Source organism: Lagopus leucura, unplaced genomic scaffold, assembly GCF_019238085.1.
Source record: "Lagopus leucura isolate 7727_CA_CO unplaced genomic scaffold, USGS_WTPT01 Super-Scaffold_100001, whole genome shotgun sequence".
NCBI lineage: Eukaryota > Metazoa > Chordata > Aves > Galliformes > Phasianidae > Lagopus > Lagopus leucura.
In genome coordinates, this window is record NW_024962262.1 from 98,277,025 (window position 1) to 98,293,181 (window position 16,157).

At 46.9% G+C, this 16,157-nt stretch overlaps 1 protein-coding gene across 3 annotated transcripts in view; it reads left to right on the forward strand.

The window, feature by feature from the left end:
• VANGL1 (VANGL planar cell polarity protein 1) overlaps positions 1-12,019 on the forward strand; it is a 42,246-nt gene extending 30,227 nt beyond the window's left edge. For 2 of the 3 annotated variants that reach the window (XM_042867635.1, XM_042867634.1), the window contains exons 6-8: positions 3,161-3,296; positions 5,309-5,543; positions 6,462-12,019. In XM_042867635.1, coding sequence (XP_042723569.1) covers positions 3,161-3,296; positions 5,309-5,543; positions 6,462-6,722 — 632 coding nt within the window. In that variant the 3' untranslated portion in view covers positions 6,723-12,019. The remainder of the gene's footprint in view (positions 1-3,160; positions 3,297-5,308; positions 5,544-6,461) is intronic. The other variant, XM_042867636.1, reaches the window with a different exon arrangement.
• The last annotated feature ends 4,138 nt before the right edge of the window (positions 12,020-16,157 follow it).

Here is a 16,157-nt window from a genome sequence, read left to right on the forward strand (position 1 = left end):
GCATTCTCACCTTTTTGCTTTGCCAAATCCTTGTCTCTTGCTGGAAGTTTTCCGAAGGGTGCTGGGGTTGCTGATTCCAGATGACTTTACAGATGTGTTTAGCCCACAAAAAGGCTTTTGTTTTTGCCAGGTGAAAACAGCCAAGTTTTGGGTCAGGCTTAATGATTACGTGGCTTGACAGAGTTTCTTGGCACCGCTGCTTGGTTTGGGCAGCCTCTGCTTCTTGTCACCCTTAGGTCATCTCCTTGGTTGTGCTAGTACAATAAACGCAACTTTTAACCTAAATCTGTTCCCCAGTCATTCACTGCACAGATGCTGTGGGCAGCCTTCAGGAAAGCTGAGGAGGTTCATACCAATGCGGGGAGGAGCAACTGTGTAAGCAGCAGTTGACAGGGAAAGAAATGTTCATCAGGCTTGCAGCCTTAGCAGTAAATTAGCTGTACATGTCTTATGCTTGGCTGTGCTTCCAAGTCATCGTGATGCTCAGCAGTTTGCAGGAAAATGCCAAGACAGATAACTATCCCCATGGAGCCTTACTGTTCTGCAAACTTGTTTCAGGCTCTTGGGCTTTGAGGGTATGTGTGGGAGGATGGCTGAGTGGATCCATGAGGGCACTTAAAGCAGTGAAAACTGGACTTAATCATTTGGCACTCTGAAGCTCTGTCAGTAAAAGCTAGGCTTGATAAGCAGGCTGTGCCCAGCCATCTCAGCCTTCATAAAAGTGTGCACTTCTCTGATGGAAGAGCTTTGATGGAAGTTGCATGGGGCAGCTTCTTCAGTGAGGCACGGCTGAAATCCCATGACAAGATGTGCTAAGTCCTGCATATAAATAGGTTTGTATTGAAAGGCTTTGAGAGCAGGAAGGAACTGAAAGGACTTAGCTGGTCTAGGTGGCTTTGTGTGTGCTGTAGATACTGAAATGTGAACATCAGTCAATGCAGCCACATGTCTTGGGTTTTTCCTTTGCCTTAACAAGGCTATGATGTCTTTTATTTATTTTGTTGTTTTTTTTTTTAATTTTTGTATTCTTGGTAGCTCTAGAAGTTTCAAAGCCTTTTTCTTAGTTTTTCCCCAAACCTGATGCAGCACTGCAGAGTCCATATAATCAACTGTAGGTTTAAGATCTTTACAGTGAGATCTCTCATTTCTGGCAGAGGATAGGTGAAAGGGAGCAGGAGGGGGGCAGAGGGGCAGGCTTCTTCCGTGTCCTCTGCTTCCTGGAGTGAAGAAGCTTGGAGGCGGGAAAGAATTAATTCAGTAAGAGAGAAGTAACACAACTTGTTCTGCACTTTTCTAGGAGTGAGATCTTGCATTCCAGTTGCTCATTCTCAGTGAGGCCCTGTGTTTGGAAATTCAGAGCTGCCAGATCCCAGTGTCTGTGCACCATTCAAACCGTACTGCAGGATATGCTGTTCCCATTACCAGCTTGCTTCTGGTGCAGCATCTCTTTAAGAAATAGCAGGGTGCCTGATTCTGTAGCAGTTACTGGGGTACCTCAAGCTTGGGGGAAAAACTGTCAGTACAGTTACAGCATTAGAAGTTTTGTGAGTTAGCAACTCCGAAACTAGTTGAAATATAAGGAACCAGAAATGAGCTCCAGATATGGCTGGCCAGGCCTTCTTAACGGCAGTCTGATGAGCCTGGTAGGGCCTTAAAACTTGCACTTTCCATTTTGGGGCAGTACAGGATCCCTGGTCTGTTCCTTGTGAAACACTTCTGCCTTTGTAGATGTGGAAATCTCAGGCTTAGAGGCATATTCTTCAGAATCATTCCCATCCTCTTTACAAAGAGGAGTGTAGTTCTGGCTGCAGCTCGCCTTGGCGTCTTGACAGCCTTTTACACCCTCTGTGTGAAAAAACAGTAACGCTATTAAGCAGCTTAATTTGTTGGCAGCTTTTGTATTTGATGTTGTAGCAGCCAGGAAGGAAAAACATCTTGCTGTAATCTTATACAGAGTGGGGAGGCTTACCTTCAAAACCTGAATTTCCATCACCAGGCATAGTCAAAAAGGCTTGTAATAATTCTAACCCAAATTTGGGAACCAGTGTCTTCCTTGAGTAGTATTTTCCATTTCAAGTCTGTGAAACAAAGTTTGAAGTTTAGGAGCCATCTGTTTAAATGATGGGTCTTCCTACTGTTGAGCTTCAGGCTTCTGTCTTGGAAATGTTGTTTGTGATTTTTAAGAAAAATAAATAAAAGCTGCCTTTGCATAAGCAGAATAATTTAAGCATGTCTGTGCAATTGATGGGCCTTAGTCACTGCCAGGTAAGAGCAGTTGGAGAAACAGCTCTCAGTGGTTTGGAGACTGTCTTAGGCTTCCGTTCTTTATCCTCTATTGGGTAGAAGAGTTGGTACACTCATCGAGAGTAACATTTTCTCCCTTTCTACCACATCTCTGCCAAACAGCCAGAGCTGGGAGCTTCCTAGGCCGTTCCTGCACTGTATGGTCACTACTTCAGGTCTTGTAAACTCCTCTTTCATTTGCTGGAGTGTTCAAGAGCAGGTCATAGATTACCTGTTCAGGGAATAGAAGTAATAGAAGCTCTGATAGCAGATGCTGCTCTGGAGTTGCTGCATGCACAGACCCCAGCCTAACCTGTAGCACACCTGTTGCTCAGAAAGCATCTACCCTTCTGCAAAACTTTGTCTGAAGGTGGTTATGTTGTCTCTGTATCCTGCTTTTCTTTTCCATGTGTAACTGCCTGAATTTTGGTTTTCATTCATTCATATCTACGTCTCTTGATGTTCTTGTGTTTGTCTTTCTCCTCTTTCCAACGCCATGTTTCTTCTGTTCTCACACTGTCTTGTTGCTGAAATGTGGGGCGTTGCAGCTGTTCTTGCTGTCAAACTGAAAGCACATATAATGGATGGTAAGTTGCATCTTTGGCATGCGTATCTTACCTGTCTTTGTGTGAGATCCCTACTAACTTCTTTTTCCACTGTCATCCTTGGAGCTAGGAAGAAAGCTCCTCTCCAAGCACGTGCTGTCCAGCGGGGTTTCTACAGAGCTCATGAAGGCTGGGAAAGCGTTTATAGCCCCAGCTGTGTAGACGGGGTAGGGGCAGAGTTGTGGCACACCTGTGGCAGATGCTTTGTGGTACTGCTCTTTCCCAGCTCACTTCTGTGACAGTAATGCCCGCCTTCTTGTCTCCTCTTGCGGAAGGCCCAGGGAACAACGCCTCAGGGCAGTCCCGTGCCATGATCGCAGCTGCAGCCCGGCGCAGGGACTCTAGCCACAATGAGCTCTACTACGAAGAGGCCGACCACGAGCGCCGAGTCAAAAAGCGTCGTGCAAGGTAAAGGTGTCCTTTCCCCAGGGGTGATCCTCAGTGCAGCTCAGCTGATGCTTTTTAGAGGCTCAGTCATGATAGACTTGCTGAGCCTGTTCAGAGAAGAGGGATTTTTGATTAAGGGCTGGGGGGTGGCTGTAAATCTGTCGCGGTACGCGAACATATGAAACCCAGATGCACAAGGGACAGTGACAGCTTGAAAACTAGAGTTATCTGAAGAAAATACATAAGCAGAGCTTGTGTATATTGTGCCAGATAAGCTAATGTGATGTCACGGATTAGGGAACAGTCCAGTGCTTGACAAATCCATAGTTACTTGCTGTAGGAAATCCCATTATTTCCCCTGTGCTCAGGCTTGTCATCTTGGCTCAAGTAATTCAAGGGCAGAGCTGGTGGAACAGTTGGTATTACCTCTTTGTGGGAGAGGAAAGAATATGTTTTTACAGGCAACTAAAAGGGGCAGTTTGCCTGTCTTTCCTAGTAATGAATTGGAGGGGAAAGGCATGACCAGGACTGCCTCTGTTTTATTTTGGAAATAAATAGGTGTTTTCTGTAGTCACACTTAGTCTGTGGAGTTAACATTTTGGTGAGGTGATCCCAGAGAGTTTGTGCCTTTGTTTGCTTGAGAACCTAATTACTATTTGTAGTTAACACACCTAACGTTTTGAGGGGAGCTGCGTACAGACAGGCACCCCTGTGTTTGGAAGGAATGTGCCATAACTGGATGGAGCTGGCTTGTATTGTGTTTTATTTTGGCAGCTTATATTTCATTGGGAAAGTGCTGGCACAGTGTCCCTCTAGCCTGATTTGGTCTGACCTATGCTCTGTAGCTGCAGTTGGTCAGGCTGTCTTCCAGCCATGGGGTAATAGGATCTTAAATTTTCTTTTCTATGCAATATAGCATTCTAATGTGTGCATGTCTCTCTTTCTTGATGAGGCTGGTTAGAACAGCTGCTTAGTCAGAGCAAAACCATCAGTCACTAGAAGAGCATGCCAGATGTTACAAAGAAGGAAGGTCAGAGCTGCAACAAAAGGACACAAAGAGATTAGAAACTGATTTCCACTGTTCCCCAAGTCAAATTAAACAAAACTTACAGGGGTCAGGGATTCTTGTGCTGTTCTTTGTATACAGCCTGAATGCAGTGTTCTGTACCACTGCTTGTCCTGAGGCAGCTTCTCCTAGCTTTGCTGTACATTGGGTAATGGCATAAAGGTCACAGTAATTGGTGACTTGAGTGTGAAACACATCCTGTGTAGAGCGGCAAAATAATTTTGTCAGGTGGCTCTTCCATTACTGTTGCTTTTTCCCCATTAGCAGCATAGTCTCTGACTAGTTAAATTCTGCTGGGCTTGCAAGTGTCATTTGGCATGTTTGCCTTTTTATGGTGCGTTCTCGGTGTTTACTCACCTGTGCCAACACAGGAATGCTTTGCAGAGGATGTCTTTGGCTGCAGTGTTAGGAGGGTAGATGGGGACCTCATCATTGTTCAGTGGAGAGTTACAGGGCAGTCATCCTGAAATGCAAGGTCTGCTCCCAGTTGGTGTAAATCAGAGCAGGCCGCAGCTGGTGAGCACAGTCTTACAGCACTCTGCATCCTGGGTCATGCTAGTTTATAGCCACCCTCTTCCTGACATCAAGCTGCTGCACTGCATGCTGGAATGGCCGTTTCCAAAGATATGCCTTAAAACACAAGGGCAGCTGTGTCTTGTTAAGTCATGTAACTGATGTTTATGCTGTGTTGGCAGAACCAAGTACGACAGTCAGGCTTTTAAAGCCTTAATCCTGGTTTATGACCCTCAGTTTCTGGATGGCTTGGGCAAGAAAGGGAGAGCCTCACTGTCTTACCTCACAGATCGTCAGCGGAGTGGATTTTATGTAACTTGTATGGCAGACAGTGAGTCAGTGGTAGAGATAGGAACTGGAGCTTGCAAATCCTGACTCCCAGGCTCTGCCTTAACTACAGACCCATTCTACCTCTTGTGTTGTGACTCTTGCTGTGCTGGTTTTCTTTCTGCAGGCTTGTGGTTGCAGTAGAGGAGGCCTTCACTCATATCAAACGCCTCCAGGCAGAGGAACAGCAAAAAGCTCCAGGAGAGATGATGGACTCTCGAGAAGCAGCCCAGGCGATCTTCCCGTCCATGGCAAGAGCTCTGCAGAAGTACCTTCGTACCACCCGCCAGCAGCAGTACCACAGCATGGAGAGCATCCTGCAACACTTGTCCTTCTGCATCACAAATAACATGACACCAAAGGTAACGTGCTCTTTAACCCTAGTGCAGGGTGGGAAGGATAAAGGGACAGCACGTGTGCGTGCACAGGGCAAGGAATTGCTGGGGAAAGCGAGTGGAGGTTTTTATATCTGCTCTCTGTAATGCAGTCAGCACTCTGTAGATTGCATCAGGAAGTGGTGTTTCCTCTGAAGCACCTTTTTCTTTTCAGCTGAAAGTACCCATGAGATAATTAGCTGCTTGTTTTGATATCCAGTTCAGCACTGGAGTCAGTATCAAAGAAGTGTCCAAGGTGGTGGCCCTGAGTCACGGGCAGTTTTCCCAGCTGGCTGACTGATGGAGATAGCAACTTGCAAATGACATTTTTCTTCTTTTTATCTCTTCCACGCTGCTGCATTTTGGACTGCTGCTATTTATAGCCTAAATCCCTGTCTGACAGTGTTTTTAACTCGTGGTCTGCCTGGTCAGATGTCATTTTGTTGCTTCACACCCTGACTGCTGAACTGCAAATGCAGGGAGGGACTGAATGATGAGGGAGATGGGTCACGTGGTCCTCGGTGTCCTCCTTCCTCCCTAATAGCATCCTACAACCACCTTGCTGGAGAACACAACCCAAGGACAAAAATGCAATAATTCACTCTTGGGAATTTACCCAGGACTTTCTGTGCTGAGTGTGGAAATGCTGTGAAGAAACAAAGGTGGACCTTTCACTGGGATCCACATGGCATCTTCCTCAGAGGTGCAAGGGGGTGGTTCTGCTGCCATTAAGATAGCAAGGGAGGGGGGAACAGATGTCTCCTGAAGCCCAGAAGCTGAAATAACTTCCTGCATTGCAAGCCAATGCTCACAGAGCTGTATCTAGAGAAAGAAAGAGAGCGTGGAAGCAGACAGAGTCATGGGGCTGCTGTTTCCCCGGTGCTAATGTGTTCACTTTCTTACTAGGCATTCCTGGAGCGTTACCTCAGCCCTGGCCCAACCCTCCAGTACGACAGGGATCGCTGGTTCTCCAAGCAGTGGACACTCGTTAGCGAGGAAGCAGTCACAAGTGGGTTGCAAGATGGAATTGTTTTTGTCCTCAAGTGCTTGGACTTCAGCCTTGTTGCTAATGTGAAGAAAATTCCCTTCATCAAACTCTCTGAAGAGTTCATAGACCCTAAATCTCATAAATTTGTCCTTCGCTTACAGTCCGAGACTTCAGTCTAAGGGATTTTGAGGATGGGTTGTTTGGAATTTTTTTTTTTTTTTTTCACTATTCTGCTTTTGGGTTTTATTTCCCCAATGCTGACTGAAACTGGCAGATGATGGACCAGTAATATTTGACCATCTGCACTTTATTTGGAAAGGGGTGGAGGGAGCTGGGATATCTTATCTAGAAAGGAATATCTTAAGAGGCAACAGGGTGACTTGGCTTGGTTAGCTCAGCCTTGGAGACAGAACAGAATTTTTTTTCCCCTTTCCAGGCATATTGTGAATCTCACGCTCTCTTTCTCTGCACAGTTGCAATGTCTGTATTTCTGTTGGAATGCTGCCTTACACTCTGTGTGTGTGCTTTTGCTACCTGTTTCTCCTGAAAACAGGCTGCTCACCTCTCCACTACAGAAGTCTGCTTGTACAGAGAGAACTTACAGTTTCTTTTCATGTGGAAGTGAGAGAGTGTGAGAGGTTTCCTTGTGTCAGCTACATAATAAGTAAGACTGAAGATCTGTTTATTTTTTTTTTCCTACTTTCTGTGTGTTTTCTTATCAGTGCTGGATCTGTGTGAACAAAGTGGGATGGTTTTGCAGTCTGTTTCTGTCTCTGTGAAGTTGCTTGTGTCATCCTGGATCAGCCCATCTTGCTGCTCTTCCAAAATTCTTTTTAGCAATGCTTGTTAGTGGAAACAGTTCTGCATGCCACTTTTGCCTCTTTTGTCTCAGTGTTTGTCCCTCTCCTTTGCCAGGCTCTCCAAAGCTCCCCAGTCTGCTTTCCAAACGTGTTTCTCTACCCCAGTGCCCTCGGGGTCTGCCTTACCCTTCTTCCTCTCACACCTGCGGGGGCTGCACATTTGCACAGGGTGGGTAAGTAGCTGGCTCCTTCTCAGATGCATCACAGACACTGCTACGTCTGCAGCCCTGCAGAGGGGAAGAAGAAAGCATGCAGGAATGTATCCCTCCATATCCAAGGGGTTCAGTGTGTCTGGAAAACAGACGAGCAAAAACGCTTCCCTCCTCGAAGAGTGGAGCCAGGAAAGGGCTGGCTCTACTGCCCCCCTCTTGCTTTGAAGAACTGCCGTGATGTTGAAATGCTGCAGTGCATCCTTCCCTGCCTTCAACAAAGCTGGGAAATACCAAACGGTCTGAATGCTGAAAACCTGCCTACCTTTTTTGGCCTTTTTCTGCTGTGGGGGTCTCTCCGTTCTCAGTGCCAGGATGGCCTGCTGCTTCTTTGCTCTTGTGAGAGGTGCTTAGCTCTTAATTTGAAAGGTTTCTTCATAAGATGAGCCTGTCTGGATGCTAGTTATGAGCATTGTGTGACTCCAGAGCCACCTCTGGGCCTGGCGGTGACTCGTCTTCAGGTGGGCCCCTCCTAGAGGCCCTGATCTGTGGTGACAGATTCAAGTGGAAATGCTGGATTCATCCTGCCCAGTCTTTTGCCATGAGAAGATCTGTATCTAGCATGAGCCAACTTGCCTTCCATGGAGATCTCTTACTGCAAAGGGCCCTGCTAGTGAGGTACACCCAATGCCATTCACTGCTTTATCTTCTGTGGTGGCCCATGATAGCTTCCTACAGCCTCTTTTGCCTACTCCAGGCCTTCCTTGGGCTCCATCATCAGTCCACTGGGCTGCTTCCCTGCTCCAGCAGCGGTAGTTGAGAAGGAGCCACATGTCCAGCAGCACCAGCTGGTCCTCTTGGGTTTGAGGGAGCTACCAGCCACCTGAGCTCCCTGGTGAGGGAGGGTCCCAGGTGGAGATTTCCCCCAGCCAAGTATAACCCATGGTCTGTGTGGCCTCCCGCTGCTGGCAGCTTTCGTCTGAATGTGTAATACTCACCTCCATCCTGTGGTCTCTGTGTGATGTGTCAGAATTGGTTGTGAAGAAACAAAACGTGCGTGATGAGACCAAGCCTATCTATGCCTCTTCAAGGATGAGAAGTAGGTGGAGTTTTCCTTGTCTAAACTCAACGCCTGAGTTTGTTTCTAGGTCAGACTTCCTTGCAGTCTGTGTCTGTACAGGGATTTTTTTACTGACTGTGGCCTTTGCAGTATTTTAGTTTGGAAAAACACAGATTTATTCCCTCCTTAAAAACAAAACAAAAAAGGTGATGGAGCATACAGTATCTCACACGTATCTCTCCTGAAGGTGTATGTATTTGTTTTTTATGATGTACATTACCAGCCAGGGCGGGAGAGACTGGGAGTAGCATGGGCACTACAAAGCACTTCTGCTTATGGCTGAACCAGCTTGGATGTGTGCAGCCAGAGAGAGAACTGCTGTGCCGGGGGCTTGGGTGTGCCCTACACATGGGAGCACCTTGGTTAGGGCACTGCTCCATAAAACCTTCCTTTCCCAGGATTTCCTCTCCCCGACGATTGGCCTGTCTGACAGTGTCTGCTCAGGAAACTCATGTCTTAATCCTTAGTTGCATTGAATCCTTAAGCACATGGAAAGCCAGGTGGAAGCAAGGCATGCTCACTCTGGATCTGCTTCCTAATCTGTGCTACCTTCTCCGCTGTCAGCTCCTGCGTTAAGCACTCTTCCCAGTGTTGAGGTGAATGCTTTGCTTGATAAAATCTGAAGGAGAGAGCTTCACCTCTCAAACAGGCTGCTTACTGCAGAGTTGCAACCTGTTCCGAGCTGAGAACAGTCTATAAGGGAATCTGAACTCCTGGGTATTCCCAGGTTTTTTTAATGATTTTTTATTTCTCCAGCTCTCTCTTTAGGGGCTTGTTTCCCCTCTCCATGCAAAATCAAGGGACCACGATCATACCTACCTCAGTGGGCTGTTGTGGGCTTAAACTCAGTGCATCACGAAGTGCTTTGAAATCCACATATGGATCTGTGGAGTCTGTAAGAACTCAGGCTCTTTGTGAAAATCCTAAGCAGTGAGAGCAGACTGGTTTGTTTAATTCTGTTTCTAGCCAGCTAATGAGTAAGAATTGAGTCACAGGGAACAAAGCTCTGAATCCAAATCCTGCAGTCCTTACTCCTGGAAAGCTTGCCAAGAGTTGAGCGTAAATAAGGCTTGTACAGTTTGCCAGCCAAGCACAGGCTGCTTCTCTCCAAATGCCTCCTATTCTGCACCATCTCCTTGTGTGTTAATCTCCCTCCTGTCACCCAAGCTTGTATGCTCTTATCTAATTGAGAAGTGATTTTTAGAAATGAGTGGTTTTTGAGATAACCCTGTTTGTAGTGAAGGCTGAGCCCATGCCCCTCAGAGGAGGACCTTATGCTGCACCATTCAGTAGAGTGCTGTGTTGGCCCACTCCTCTTTTCCATGTGTGATTCTCAAGTATGCTGCTCAGACAGTTTAAAGACTCATATTTGTTACAGCCTAAATCCAAAACCATGCTGAGATCTTCCTAAACCAGATGCAACAAAGACTTTCAGCTGCTTCAAGGAAAATGGAAGTGACTGTGGGTTTTCACAAAGGCTGACTCTCTTTCATGGCCGAAGAGTGGAAAGTTAGGATTTCTCGCAGCTTCTAAGAGCACAGGGTAGTAGACCTTGGCAAACACACACCCTGCATGCAGCAGAGTATCTGCTGAAGGTGTACTCTGCATGGAAGAGTGGCAGAGCAAGGTCAGCTCCAGAGTATACCCTGCTTTGGGGTTGTGCTTGGCTCTTTCAAGGCAGCAGGAGAAATCCACTCTGGAGCAGCATCTTGGAGACAGATTTCAGTTTTTCCTCTGGTGTTCTGCTACCTCTGAAGTCTTCATGCCAGCAGATCCAGTCACTCCACCTTACTGGCTGTGTTCAATTGAGTTTCCTGCTGAGGAGGAGCAAATACCGGGTGGGATGTGAGGTGCTGGCCTTGGAGCCTGAGACAGCTTGGGGTAGGACACAAGTCTGGGAGAGAGCTGAACAAATTGGAACCCGCAAAGAGCTTTTCTTCTTTTGCTTTGGGATGCTCCACACAAAGTGTAGGGATTCCACTGTTTCTAAGCATGCCAGAAGCTGTGGAGAAGCAGTTTCTAAAACTGGCCGTGCAGAAGTAGCTTGTAAAAGTCTTGTTTGAGATGTGCATGTTCCAACGCTCGTTAGTGAAGAAACTGGAAAGATCTATACTATGCAAAATGTGGAAACCTACTCAGGCCAATTTCATCTGCTCACAGAAACTTTTCAATCTTCTCTTTTTTTAAAAAGGTAAATGAAAAATCTTGCAGTCTATTAAAGAATGCTGCTGTCTGGCCCCAGGCTCTGCTCAGCTCTGCCCTGCCGTCCAAGAGGTGTTTTGAGATGTTTGTACAGATGTCTGTTTTCTCATTCAGCTTGTGCGTGGATGTGCTTCTCTCTTTATAGGTGTATGCATTGTACTTGTCTAAAGCCTTGAGCCAAGCTTGGTGGTTCAGTGTTTGAATTGTGAAGAAGGAAGCACTCTTGGGATCAGATTGTTCTGGTTTATTTTTTTTTTTTAAGCGATCTCCTAAAAGAGAGGGCTTTTTTTGAGCCTTGAAGTCTCGTTTAGGAACATGCATCCTTATGTGCGTGGGCTGCTGCCTCAGGTAGATGGTGACCAAAAGTTGCTGTTTCCGACAGCTGGTGTGGATCTCATTGAGTTTACTCCAGATGGGTCCCCCCCCATCACCAGTTTATCTGCCTGTCTGTTTCCCTCCAAGAGGCAGCGTGTGCTGATCCATGTGCTGCAGTGCAGCCCCATGGGCAGTGCATGATGCTGTGGGTGTGCTCTGCTACCCCACAGCGACTTCCCTTGGCAGTTTCCACCAGTGCTGACAGGGCTTGGGAGCATCTCTTGTCTGCACACGGGGATGCTGCGGCTTGCTGCCCGCACAGACCCAGCTGTGAAGGGATCTTACACTCTTCTGTGCCTGTTTCTTTGATTCAGCGTTATTGTGTCTTGGGGTAGGGGATGGGAGCCAGCTCTCTTCTTGCACCCTTTTTGATCACTGTGTAATACTCCTTTTCTACACATACTGTGTATAGTAAGGTGGGTTTTGCCAAGGTTTTCTAATTAACAGACACTAACCAGCATTTCTTTTTTTTTTTTTTTTTTTTTTTTCCCCCCCTCCTTTTTGCACATGTGACTTTAACTGCAGTGGTACATGGTCTTTCAGTTCTTTTCTAATCATGGACTTAAATAAGCAAATTCCTGGTGTCTGTGACATTAATGCACTGTGGGTTTTGTCTAGTAAGTCGTTCTGTTCCAAGCTGGGTTCTCTTCAGTTATAGCTGGATGGGTTTTTGTTGTTTTTAAACTGAAACATAAAACCGTTTTACACTTTGCATATTTTGTACAGTAAAATTCTGGAAATAAACTGAAACCAGATTTGATTGTCCCACTCTTTCCTCTTATCTTTTCAGACACACACAAAAAAAAAAAAAGAAGAAGAAAAGGGGCTCTGGCCTCCAGGCATTCATAAGTTGTGGCTGGGAGGGGCCCTGCAAACATGTGGGTTAACCTATTTGAGGCTGCCTTGTGTCACCTTCCTTTCAGACCTTTCTGATCCACCCTGCCATAGTAAAATGCAAACTCATTTATCACTCTTGAAGTGAGACTGGTAGGTGACTGCTTTGAACACCTGAAATCTCCAAGGATGGAGAGCAAATACAGCTGGTGAGGGTGTGCGGTGGGGGGGCCGGGGCTGGAACAGGTTTTTCTGCCTGCTGTATTCTTTGCTCATATATTATGAAGTGTAGGATTTGTGGCTGAATCCTTTATTAGGATCTGGTGGGGAGGAGGAGTGTTGAGGCAAAGCCTCCTTGTTTCAGTGGATGTGAGCCTGCTCCATGGATGTGTGCTCTGCTAAAAATGACTTAAGGGCTTCTTGCCTTGAAATCACTCTGTGGGCGCAGCTGTTCCCATCCTCATGGTGCCGAGAGCTTTGAAAGACCATGTCTTGTAGGCCCTTGGTGCCTTGCTCTTTAGGACAGCCCCTCCCATGGGCTCTCACCGCTTCACCACGCAAAGCAGCTCTTCTCTATGAGCTGTTGGAAAAATCCACAGGATGCTGTGGAGCGGTGAAAAACACAGTGTAGCAATTGTTGAGATAAGTGCTAAAAATACAAACGCTGGTGGAGAGAAACATCCCAACAAGTAATTCTGTGCTTGGAGGGAGAGGAAGGTGTTTGGGCTTTGGGCCCAGAAGGAAGAAGGAAGGGTGGGGTGGGGTGTGCTGCCTCCTGTTCTCCATTGATTTCTGCTTTTGATCCATGTCCCTTCATCCTGCTGGTGGGGCCCAGCAACACTGTCCTGCCCTGCACTGTCTGCACCTTCTCTGGGCAGCCTGTTCCCAGTGCCTCATCACCTTCTGAGTAAAGGATTTTCTCCTAACATCGAAATCTCTCCTCTTTTAGTTTTAAACCATTCCCCTTTTACCCATCGCTACGTGCTCTTATTAAAAAGTTCCTCTTTTCTCTAGGCTGAACCAGCCTCTCCTCACAGAGGAGGTACTTGAGCCCTCTGAGCATCCTCGTGGCCTCTTCTGGACCCCTTCCAACAGCTTCACGTCCTTCTTGTGCTGTTGGTCTCTGTGCTTTCTCTCTCTAGCTATGGGTTGTGGAAACTGAAGGTAGAAACAGGCTTTGCCAGAGGGACCAGTTCCCCTGGCTTTCGCCCAGAGCTCAGGTATCTGAATCATAAGGGGCTGCGGTATGAAGCTCAGCAGAAATTAGAGCTGAGGGTGCTGCTCTGGGTTGGCCAAATCTTTCACTGGAGTCACGAGGGTCCTTGAGGTGTGAGGGAGCCCCAGGCACACTGCTGTGTTTGTGCCCCCACAAACTCCTGACAAGATGGGGAAGGAGGCAGTGACTGGGAACAGCGCGTGGATGAGCTGGCTGTGCTGCCCATGAGGTGAGCGCCTTGCTCCTGAGGGAGGTACTGGAGTTGTTTAGGAAGGAGGAACTCCTTTTGCAGTGCCCTGAAGGCTTTGGCTGCCCCGAGACAGCACAGCAATGCCTGCTGAAGTAAAGTGTCTGATGCTGAGCAAGGCTGTGCCTGAAGTGTGGCCTAGGACATGAGGAGGTCTGCTGACTGTGTAGTAGGTGGTGGGACCAGGCCTCATGGTTACGTGTGCTGAGGGAACTTTGCCTTCGGAGAATTCACTGGGGAGAAATGGGGCAAAGGTGTGGTCTGTGTGTAACACATGGGTTAAAGAAAGGGATTCATCTCTTTGCTGGCTCCAGAGCCTTGCATGCAACACTAGCAGTGCCTCAAGTCGTGATAACGTTAGCTAAATAAACAGCTTGATGAAACATCTAGCTGCAGTGATGAGCAGAGCTTCCAATCTCAAAACAGGTTCTATGCATCGGCTCTGCTGCTCCTGCCCTAGATCTGAACCCCGGGAAAGTGTGGAGAGAGACTGAGCTGAGGCCTCCCAGGGAGAGCCAGAGCAGCCAGGCAGGCCCTGAACTCTGGGCAGGGCATGATGCTAGAGGAGGGGGATCTCTGTCTGCGTGTGCTGCAACAGTGTGTGGGACAGGAAGGCATGGAGGGAGTTGTCCAAGCGGTGCTTTTGATTTGTCTTTCAACACTGCTCCTGAGTTTATGTTGGACTGGGATGGTGATGGGCTTAGGTTACAGTTCTTTCCGGCCTGACAAATAATCCGTGGGGTCAGGGGTGTCCATCCCCTTTTCACGTGAGAACCCACGTGCTGCAGGGACCAGGTGGAGGTACGGGTGGTTTAGTGCAGTGATTGCACATGCATAAATCACTATGAATAAGGTTACCCTGGTTGCTTTGAAGTGTTGTTACACATTTTACAGCCCTGCTGCTAGCTTGTACCAGAGAGTACCTCCAACAGAAATAAAACTGTTTTCCATTCTCCTCTCCGTTTCCCTGTGTCCTTCCAAAATGCAGTTGGAGAAGCCTTTCTTTTTCACACCAACGTTTATACAGGAGTCAGTGATCAGGTTGGAGTCCACTGCAAAACTGCCAGACACCTCCAAAACCCAGAGCTGATCTTCCTTCCCCCCACAGAATGAAGAGCCAAATGAGTGAAGGAGATCACTTCTGTGCATGACTTGGCTTGATGCAAATAACTCAGGGAAGCAGTGTTGCCTCCTGCAGCCTGTGGTCCCGCTTGCGGGAGGAGCAGAGAGGTTTTGTGCTGGTGGGACCAAGGCCCAGATGAAGGGAGAATTGGTCCCTGTAAGTTGCGTGGGCAGCTTTAGGAGAGAAAGAAAGGAGATAACTTGTGTATGAGTATTTAGGATAGCTCAGTGTGGCCACCACACTATGTATCCTAGTACAGAAGAAGGAATAAAGCCTCAAGAGAAACAGTAAGACGAGGAGGAGGCAGTGAGAAGTTGATGGGAGAGACCTTAGAAGACAGGGTATGTTCTTTCCCTCCAGCATCCTTAGGAATATGAATGTACAAAGGCTTCAAAATCAGACACACCATAGATTTCTCTAGACATAAAGCTTCTCTTTGAATTTTAACATTTTGTGCCTGATTTTTCCAGAGGTGAAAATCAGGCTTTTAAATACTTTGACTTCTGCAGTCCTTCTTTTTAATACTCGAAAAGATTACATGAATAATAACTCCATAAAAGTGAAGAGAAGGGAGTTCTTGATAAAATACAGTTGATTCAGCCTCTGTGGAACTTTAAGAGACACTTAGAACTTTTAGCTCTTTGGACCTTCTTTTAGCACACGTCAGATGCTATGAGCATGCTTTGAAACAGGGAACAAGAAGGAGCTGATTCAGTCTGCATCACAGATGTGAAACAGATCTGTAAATCTTTTAGCTTCTATTCTGTAAAAGCTCATTCTTGAGTACTCATAATACCAGATCCTACGGTTAATTATAATTTTGCTTTGAAAGTAGTTGGAGAAACTGGCTTAGTAATTCAGTAACTAGACTGGGAAGCATTGCAAATTCCTTCAGTGATTTCATTCTGCAGGAGCTAAACTGTTCTTCCAACGCTTGGTTACTTCTGTCATTCAATAACTCCTTTTCCTTTGTCACTAACAGGAGTGGGCTTTGGCACACTGGTTTGAATTTTAGAGCAAAATCCCACTCCAGGCCAATCTCACTGGTCATGCATAGTTTTATTTTTACCCATGTTTCTTGTTGCACAGGCAGGCAGGTTCTCCTCCCAGCCCAAGCAGAGCAGGAGGTTGCCCATGGCCATGGTTCGAGACGTTTGCCACCCACGGCCAATGAAGGGCGCAGTCAGGATGGCTGCTGCTCTTCTTAGGTGGGTGGTTGGCTTTCTGACTGCTGCTAAAGTATGGGATAATTACTCTGTCAAAAGTCTGTTTGTTTAACTCTTTTTTCTTCTGCTTGAGGCTTATTTCTTATGCCTGAAGCTTTGCCACTCATCTGATGCTCAGGCAGAGTAGCAGAATAATTTTTATTTATTCATTAGTTTAACAGTTTAGCACCTTGTAGACCTGGTAAGGGTTGTTCCCCTGGATCTGGGCTGGCCTAGGTTGGGTGTCAGGGGTACCAGTCTTGAGGGAACTGGGGAATAAGCG